The sequence below is a fragment of the Capsicum annuum genome, chromosome 2, assembly GCF_002878395.1.
Source record: "Capsicum annuum cultivar UCD-10X-F1 chromosome 2, UCD10Xv1.1, whole genome shotgun sequence".
NCBI classification, from domain to species: domain Eukaryota; kingdom Viridiplantae; phylum Streptophyta; class Magnoliopsida; order Solanales; family Solanaceae; genus Capsicum; species Capsicum annuum.
In genome coordinates this window covers 2,243,484-2,253,968 of record NC_061112.1, presented here as the reverse complement: position 1 = coordinate 2,253,968, position 10,485 = coordinate 2,243,484, and the positions used below count along the sequence as shown (strand labels likewise).

Below are 10,485 nucleotides of genomic sequence, written 5' to 3'. Positions count from 1 at the left end.
TTATGAGCTACCAAGGCCATTATAATTCTGAGTGAATCTTTTCTAGAGACGGGTAAAAACATCTCGTTATAGTCAATGCCATCCTTTTGAGTGAAACCTTTGGCAACAAGTCTGGTCTTGTGATGTTCGATGTTGCCAGTTGAGTCGCGTTTGGTCTTAAAGACCCATTTACACCCAAATTTTTTGCAACCTTCGGGTAATTAAACAAGGTCCTAAACTTCATTCTGTTCCATAGATTTTAACTCATCTTTCATAGCATTTATCCATTTATTAGAATTATTGCTTTCAATGGCTTGTGAAAATGAAACTGGATCATTATCAATTCCCAAGTCAGTTTCTGACTCATGTAGATATACCAAATAATCATCAGAAATAGTAGATCTCCTTTGTCTTTGAGATCTTCTTGATGCTACTTCTTGTGGTTCATCTACTACAGGTTCATCAATTATGTCTTCATTAATAGGAATATTAATTTGTTGTTCTTGTTGATTACTTTGTTGTACAACATCTTCAGGAACAACAAATTTAAAAGAAGTACAAGGTAGAGGAATTCGTACTCTAACTTCTTTAATTTCCACATTACGTGGTTCTTCACTCCCACTAACTTTGCCATTCTCAATGAATCTAGTGTTTTTAGTTTCAACTATTCTCGTACTATGATTAGCATAGTAAAATCTATACCTCTTTGATTTTTTCGGATAACCAATGAAGAAACCACTGATTATTGTTGAATCCATTTTCCTTTCTTGTGGATTATAAACTCTAACTTCTGCCGGGAAGCCTTAAACATACAGGTGCCTCAAACTAGGTTTCCTATCAGTCCACAGTTCAAAAGGTGTCTTTGAGACTGCTTTACTAGGAACCCTATTTAGCAAGTAAACGGCAGTCCTTAAAGCATACATCTATAACAAAGGAGGTAAAGATAAATTACTTAACATACTCCTAACCATATTCATTAATGTACAATTATGCCTTTCTGTCGCACCATTTTGTTGTGGTGTGCCAGGCATTGTGTATTGAGCACATATACCACGTTTTTCGAGGAATTTAGCAAATGGACCTGGGTGTTGTTCACTTTCGTCATATCTTTCATAATATTCACCACCTCTACCAGACCTGATTATTTTCACCTTTCTATCTAGTTGTCTTTCAACCTCAGTAATAAATACCTCTAAGGCATTAATCGCTTGAGATTTTTCATGCAACAAATAGATATATCCATAACGTGAAAAATCATCAATAAAAGTGATAAACTATTTTTCTTTGTTGAAAGACGTGATATCAAAAGGACCACATATATCAGTGTGTATAATTTCAATAACCTGTGTGCATCTTATGGCTCTTTTCTTTGTGTGTTTTGTTTGTTTTTCTTTAATACAATCTACGCAAATATTAAGGTCAGTAAAATCTAAATCTGGAAGAATTTCATTCTTAACTATTCTTTCCATCCTTTCTTTAGATATGTGACCTAAACGTTTATGCCACAAGTAAGCAGATAGTTCATTCACCAAACTTCATTTGGTACCAACATTATGATGCAGAGTTAAGAGTATTTCGGCAAAAAGATTATCAAGATTCAGTTTGTATAAATTATCACAAAGAGTACCAGTACCAATGAGATAATTATGCTTAAACAAACTAAAACATCCATTACCAAAATTAAAAGAATATCCAGTCTTATCCAACTTAGAAAAAGAAACTAAATTTCTCGAAAGAGAAGGAACATAAACAGTTTCTACTAAATCTAAGTGATGTCCAGTATCGAGAATAAGACGATAAGTCCTGATACCTTCAACTGGAGCCTTCACTCTATTCCCTACCTTCACTCTATTCCCTATGTAAACAAATCTTTCATTCTTGTTTATGGTTTGGATTGTAAGGAATCCCTACATAGTATTAGAAATATGAACAGTACAACCAGAGTCAATCCACCAAGTATTATAAGGTACTTTAGTTAAATTTGATTTGAGACATGTAAAAGAACAAGGCTTACCTTTCTTCTCAAACCATGCCTTACGTTTCAGGAAATCTTTCTGAAAGTGTCCAGATTTTTCATAGAAATGACACTTTCCATTCTTGTTCCCTTTCTTATGTACTTGAGATGAGGACTGATTAACATTAAGTTGTTTCTGTTGTCCCTTACCATGCTTCTTTCCTTTCTTTTCAGCTCCTTGATGATTTACATAATTAAAGGAGTGGGTTCCTTGATTCTTTAGCCTCGTTTCCTCTTGAACCAACATACCATGCAATTCATGCACGTTTCATTTGTCTTTCATGGTGTTGTAGTTCATTTGGAAAGGATCATACTCAGACGATAATGAGTTGATAATGAACTGCACAAGGAAATTCTGTTCCACTTCCATTCCCAATGACTTAAGTCTTGCTTCTATGTTTGTCATTTCAATGACATGCTCATTCATAGTACGTGAACCAACAAACTTCATGGTGGTCAAAGTACCCATTAGTGTCCTAGTAAAAAACTTATCAGCAGTTTGAGAAGACTCTTCCACAAGTTTCAGAAGTTCTTTCGCACTTTCAGTTTTGGGAAGAGTAGTTTTAATGTTGCCCACAATATTCATTCGCATGAACATTAGGCCTAATCTGTTAGACCGATCCCAGTGCTTATAATAGGACTTTTCTTCATCACTGCTAGCTTCAGTAATAGCAGTTGGCTTTTCAGAGTAAAGTACAACATCAAGATCTAAAACTCCAAGATGAAATTTGATCTGTTCGCACCAATCTGAAAAGTTAAGTCCATTAAAAGTCGTAATAGAGGCAGAGTGTGAATGAAGGGCAAGTGCTGAAAATAAAATATGCTCATTTGTTAATGCTTTGAGTTATCAGATTAAACAAATTATCAAATTCAGAAATAATTTACTTAAATGTATATTGATGTTCTCCTTTGAGCGAAACATCAAAATACAACTTTAAACATAATGATGCTTAAAATATATCTAACACAAAACGATAATATTTAATGCATCAATTAATAATATTTATCATCTTTGGATAAATAAATAAAACTAACGATACATCAAAATGATCTCTTTAATATTTATTGGTCATATGAACAAACAATCAACCTTTGGATGATCCACAAATGTCTTATGAACAAAAATTTAATTTACCCATAATTATTAGATCAATTATATGCATCAAGATTAATGGGTAATTAATTTAAATTTTAACCTTTATTTTGGAATTAATTTCATAAAGATTCGACCACTTTGGTGACTAACGAATCTTACATATATGATTCCAAGTTATATTAAGAAACAATGAATTTTATTATTGCATACTACAACATTCTAACAACAAAGAGTTGTTTCTTTAATATTTAAAATAATAAAGATTAAACTCATATTATTTTAAATAGAATCAATTATAATAATATCAATATTTCAAATTTCGTTATTCAATAATTATGAAATTTCTAACAAACATAATTAAAATTCACAAGATCTGGAGAAACATTAATTTTAATGAAAAATTACTTGTTTCAAAAACTAGGCTCTGATACCACATGTAAGCATAAAACGGATTATATAAACTTAAACAATATTATACATAAACAATCCTATCCATAATCCTTTGCATTATTCAGGAACATTGAACTTAATGATTTTCACATACACATAATAACAATAATTCAATAAAGAATTACTTACCTGAATTCTCTATGATTTTAGCAGAAGCAAAAGCGTAATAGCAGAACCACTGAATTATTTCTCTCTCTTTACCTTACTTTCAGAATAATTGTGATGGAGCTTATTCTTCTTTTGACAGAGAGAGGACCCCTTTTTATAATGGGAATAGTCAATTATGTTTTCACGTTACATCAATGTGATTGGTAGAGACAATCACTATCCTACTATCCTAAGGATTTAACTTATTCAATTATTATTAAACCAATAAATAAATTAATTATGTGGGCCATAGAAATTTACAGAATATTGTTCTAATTTCTAGTGTCACGACCCAAATATCACATGGGTTGTGATGACACCCACCTTAATCTAACTGTGGTAGGTAACCCTAACTCAACAACTCAAAAATAAGCAATAAATATAGTAATAGCAACTTTAAGACTTTAACTGAAAGTAAGAGTAATAATACAAAACTTCCTCAAATGAACAGATCATGTAAATACGAGATTCCAAGACTCAGAGTCATGAGTGACTCTAATATAGAATGTGTAGTAATCTAGAAAATACACAACTATCTACATAACCAAACTACGATAGAACTAAGATAGATAAAATCGATTAAGAATGAAAATAGGTTTCTCTTCATAATAGAGGTTCTCATCAAGAAAATTTGAATCCCAATGAATTATATAATTCCCATCCCTATGGTACTTCTTGAGCATCAAAACATGAAACACAAAATGAATTTCTCAGAAACTCAGTGGTAGAGCCAACCTATGAGCCATCGAATCTGCACCCACAAGATCTACAAATATATAATGTACCTTGTATTAAGATTGCCCTTGTTCCCAAATTGCATCACATCCTTCACGGGTGAAATTTGAGCCACACTTACGTACTTTCTATGAAATGCATATCCAACACCTTTCTATCTACATACTGCTTCTGTCGGCACTATGCCGAAATAAGTTTCTCTTATATAAAAATAATCTTCTACATCGGCTTCTTCAATAAATTGATGCCACAAGGTATTACCTCAAAGGCATCAAGCTAATCAGTGGGACATATACATCTCTTTCTATATAAATGTAAGACCCCGTAAATGTCCCTAGTCGTTAGAGCTTCCAAAGCATGCAAAGAAAGGTTTAACACTTAGAAAATTTGGCTAAGTATTGGAATTTTTTCATTTCATAAGCCTTTGAAACTTTGACAAATTATTTCGTGACCTTCTCAACCTTTGTTTTTGAATTTTCAAGTAGCGTCACGATGGGGCAAGTCAATAGTACATCCCAGGTGAGTCTCAAAATTTTTGAAATCCATTTAGGGCATATTTGGTTTTTAGAACAGTGGCACCATGCGATTAGCATGCGTCGCATGGTCTATTTCACTCCTGGCAATATGTAATAGAGCATGCGGCGCATGCTCCAGTCTGGAGGGATAGAGCATGTGACGCATGCTCCATAGCATGCTCCTAAAATTTTTTAGCTTTCAGCCCCATTTTTCCAAGGGTAAATGGGTCATTTTGCTACCCCTATATAAGTCCATTAATACAGAATTTGGCCTCATTTAACCTAAAAATACTAGTTTTCTCTCAAAATTGTTCAAGAACAAGAGCTAGGGTTCCTAAATCAAGACTCCAATCATCAAGATTCCTCCACTAACTTTTCAAGAATCATAAAACAAGGTATGCAGATGTTCATTCTTGGGTCCCTTCCGCCCAAGAAGTTCAAGAATCCCTTTTTTTAAATTCAAGATTATAGATTTATGTGTTTTCCATGATTTATGTGAATTGAGATTGAAGTTCATGTGGTTGTTGAGTTTTAAATCATGTTATGATTATAAAGTTGCGAGCTTTGACTCTATTATGTAGTAATTATGTGATGTTCATGATAAATCCCCTTCAAGTTGTATGTTGATGGATTGCTCATGAGAATTAGGTGTAGAAATTGTGATATGACCAAAGTATGCTTCCCATATGTTTGATAAATTGCTTGTGTGAGGAAAATAGGGCTATTATAGCATGTTGACTAGAAACCCCCAATTTGCTATAAGCCATGCATGCCAAGTGTTTGATAAAAAGCTTTAGTGAATGAATTGTGACATGTTAACATGAAATCCTCAATTATGTAAACTTGAATGCATATTATATGTTTAATGCAAGATCTTGTGGGATGATTTATGAGATGTTGGTCATGAATTCGAGGAGTCATGTCTTGTGAGTTTCCTTCTATCAAGTCCTGGAGGTACTTGTACCAAAAAAATATAGCTGTGTACCTAGAGCCGAGTCAGTCTCAAGATAATCTCAGTCGTGCTATGATCAGTAGAACTCAGTCAGTTACAGAGTCCAGAACTCTCAGACAGTTATAGAACTTAAGAAATCTTAGTAATTTGAGTATTGTTAGCATTCCAGCTCCAGTTCAGTACTCAGCTCAGATCTTAGTAGTGTTTAAGAATTCATTTCAAACCTCAATAGCATTCAAGTAATCAATTCAAACTTAGTATCCTTCAGTCAGATAGTAGATTCCAAGTAGTATTCCGTCAGATAATGGAACCAAGTGAACTCAGTCAAGAAATATGAATAATAATAGATTCAACTTAGTCTAAGTTCAGTTAAGAATCAGTTCAGAGTCTTTTAGTTGGGAGTAGGAACTAGCACCAAATGAGTACAGGGATGGCGACTTCTTTTTTAGAGAGACAGAGTTATTAGTAGCAATCCCTGTACTCCAAAACTGCGTAGCCAATGCAGGACTAGGAGTCACCCATTAGATTAAGGCTTGAACTGACTATTATATTTCCTTAGGCTTGACTTCCTATTCAGGGTCACCCATTAAAGAGGCTTGACCATAGCAGAGGTCTCTACCCGTGGCATGATATTGACACCCTTCCAGCTGGGGTTACAAGTTGGACCCCACTAGTTCAGATTCGAGGCATGTCGGTTAAGTGAGAACTCCCACAGTTGCAGTTTCAGTGTCAGTCTTTAGAGTTGAATTCAGAAATCAGGACTGTCAGATACAGTCACCCATCTCAGTAAGGAACTTAGATAGTTCCATAGCTTCATGGACCATCCGCTAGATAGGCCTGGTCTCACATAAAGTTAATCAGTATTCAATATTAATAGATCTAGAGATCACCTGTTAGGTAGGCCTGATCTCAGATACAATTATTCCTTATCATTATCAGTAGATTCAAAGATCATCCGTTAGAGAGGCTTGATCTCAGATTAGGTCAGTCGATAGTAGCAAGCTCAGAACTCAGTTATTGATATGAGTAAATTTAGTTATTCAGTATTCCAGAGTTACTAAACTCAGATATCAGTGTTAGCAGACCCAGTCATTAGTGAATCAGTATTCAGAATTTAGTATTCAGTGTTACTGTGATTTCATTTATACTTAGTGCATTCATGCATGTATCCTCATTTAGTACTCTCATGTTATTCAGTTAAGTTATGTTTATGCATAAGCCCTTGCATTTACCCTTACCCCATCTTGCATACTCAGTACATTCCCATATACTGATGCATTTGCGCTATGGTGTTTTACTTTACGCCATAGGTTCAGAAGTATGAGCCTTAGAGTACCCTTAGCAGTCCAGATCCAGTCAGCAGTAGTAGACGTAGCAGTGAGTCCTCTTCATTCGAGGATGATCCTTATTTTTACTATTTCATTATATTTAGATTATTTTCAGCAGATGAAGTTAGTTTGGGACATGTCTCATCAACTCCACAGTTTAGATAGTTAGAGACTTTTTCAGACAGATGTATCAGTATTCAGTTTTTAGTTTTGAGTATTTTTGACATTTTGAACCTTATGGCAAGTTTCCGCCAGTTTTCTGCATTTATCATATTATGTTATACAGTGATCAGGTACATATATCAGTAAAGGGTTAGCTTATGGTCTTTCGGGGTCATGAGTACCGTGTGGCATTTTGATTCCAAAAAATTGGGGCATTACAATAAAGCCTCAAAAGAAGCCATATTGATGTTTGAGTGATAACTGTAGTTATACACAAACTCATAAAAAGGTAATAATTGGTCTCAATGTCCACCAAAATCCATGACTCACACACAAATTATGTCTTCCAACACTTGGATCATCTGCCTAGATGCCCATTAATTTGAGGGTGAAAAGTTATTCTTAGATCCAATTAAGTGCCCAACTCTTCTTGAAAATTTTCCCTAAAGTTAAAGGTTAATTGTGTACCTCTATATGAAATAATAGAAATAGGAACACTATGCAATTGAACGCTCTCCTTAATATAAATCTTGTCCAGCTTGGCTATAGTATATGTCACCTCCATTGGAATAAAGTGTGTGTACTTATTCAACTGGCCCACGATCACAGTTATCAAATCATATTTTCTTAAAATCTTGGGAAGACCAATAATAAAATCCATGGCTATCTTTTCCCACTTCCATTCATGAATAGGCATTCTTTGAAGATTACCACCAGGCTTCTGATATTCATACTCCACCTACTGGCAATTCTAACACTTAGACACAAAATCCATGATATCCCTCTTCATTCAGCTCTACTAAAAGTATTTCCTCAAATCACAGCACATCTTGGTCGCACCAAGATGTATGAAGTACCTTGAACTATGCACTTCAAAAAGTATGGTTTGAATAAAATTATCCACATGAGGCACCCAAACTTGTCCCCTAATCCTTAGAACACCTTTATCATCACGAATGGCCTTCTTGACCTTACCTTGTAAGAACTGGTCGCAAATTTAAGTGAACTTTACATCTTAAACTTTCGAGATTTAAATTGGTCAATAAAAGTAGACCTTGCCTGTATATTAGCTAGCAGTCACCCTCTCTCAGTCACATACAAACTTATATACTATTAGCTAAGGTCTGAACTTCCCTATCCAATGGACATCTAAAATCATCAAAACATGCTAAACTACCATAGTCTCTATCTTCTGACTCAATGCATTCGCTACTAAACTGGCCTTGTCCAGATGATAATGAATTGATATATCAAAATATATTTTCTATCTCAAATTAGATCTCTCTTGTTAAATATATGTTGCAAGCTCCGATGATCAGTGAATACTTTATATTTCATCCCATTCAAATAATGTCTCTAAATCCTTAGAGAAAACATAACCACTGTCAACTCCTAGTCATAGGTTAGATAGCTCTTTCATGAACTATCAACTGCTTATAAGGGTATGGAATCACATTATTTTAATCCATCAAAACAACACCAAAGTAGAATATAAGGCATTACAAAACATAAAAATTCCTTACTTTCAACCAATAAGAAGAACAAGAGCTGAAGTAAGAAAGGTCTTGATCTTTTGGAAGCTCTATTCACACTCACAAGTCCATAAAAGACACCTCTTTCTAAGTTAATCTATTCAAGTGCAAAGTAATACAAGCAAACTCCTTCTTGAACTCGTAATAGTAACTATCCAACCCCGCAAAGCTAAAAATTTTGGTCACAGAGCAGTCCTAGTCCAATTAATATATCCTCAATCTTTATAGGTCTACTAACCCCTTCATTCAAAACTACATGCTCCAAGAAGAACACTGAATACAACAAAAAACCTCAAACTGCATGAGCCTCATGCTCCTCCCTACTCTTAGAGTACACCAAAATATTATCAATAGAAATAATAAAGGAACTTAAATATGTCTTGAACACCCCATTCATAAACCCCATAAAAGCAGTTGGTTGTTGGTTAATCCAAATAATATCACCAAAGCATATAATTACCATAATGAGTTTAGAAAGTAGCCTTTGGTATGTCCTCTACTCGAATCATAAGATGGTGATACCCTAACCTCAACTAAATTTTTATAAAGCACAAAATCACCCTATAACTGCTCAAACAAATAATCTATCACATGAAATGGGTAATTTTTATGAATTCTAACTTTGTTCAATTATCGATAATCTATGAACATACATAGACTACCATCCTTTTTCTTAACAAATAAGACTAGAGCACCCCACGTAGAATAATTAAGGCAAATAAAACCCTTATGTAGAAATTCTTGCAACTGAGCCTTTAGCTCTCTTAGACCAGCTGGTGACATTTGATAAGAAAGAAAAAAGATGGGATGAGTGTCTAGCTCTGGGTCTATACAAACATTAATATAAGTTCTAAACAAAAATTAATATAAGTTCTAAGTGGATCCCAGGTAGATCATTATGAAACATATATAAGAAATTTCATGCCCCTTGAACTAATGCAATATGAGGGACCTCAGGACTAGTATCTCAAGATGATCCAGAAAAGCTTGACACCCCTTTCAAACTAGCTTCTTAGCATGAATAAAAGATATAAGTCTCAGAGGTGTAGGATTATAATCATCCTATCACTCCATTATATCAATCCCAGGAATATCCATAGTGACTATTTTAGCATGACATTTATGAATCACATGGTATGGAGATAACCAACTTATCCTTAAGATGATGTCAAAATCCCTTATATCTAGAATTACCAAATCAACCTAAAACTGATTCCCATGAACAATATAAAACAATCCTAAAAAGCCTGATCCTAAACTTCCAAAATCCTTAAATGGTATAGAAACATGCATAGGAATACCAAGCATTTCACAAATTACATCAAGACCAAAAGCAAATTTAACAAAAGCATATGCGGATGTGGAACTTGGATAAAAAAAATAGTAGCCATGCAGTCACAAACAAGAATTGTAGATGTGATTACCATGTCTAAAGACTCAACCTCGAGCTTTTCTAAAAAGGTATAAAAATTAGGCTCACCCTTTGAATGCCACCCTACTGGACAATATAATACTTCGATCTTGTCATAAGCCAAAAGGCCATTATGTGTGAAAAATACCTAAACATAATTTATG

At 34.2% G+C, this 10,485-nt stretch overlaps 1 protein-coding gene across 1 annotated transcript; it reads right to left on the bottom strand.

The window, feature by feature from the left end:
• Positions 1 to 2,261: 2,261 nt before the first annotated feature.
• LOC107865059 lies at positions 2,262 to 3,132 on the bottom strand. Its single transcript, XM_047406459.1, has 2 exons — positions 3,129 to 3,132; positions 2,262 to 2,740 (listed from the first exon to the last, which is right to left on the bottom strand). Exons 1-2 carry the CDS (start codon positions 3,130 to 3,132, stop codon positions 2,262 to 2,264), a joined length of 483 nt encoding a protein of 160 aa, XP_047262415.1.
• Positions 3,133 to 10,485: the final 7,353 nt, after the last annotated feature.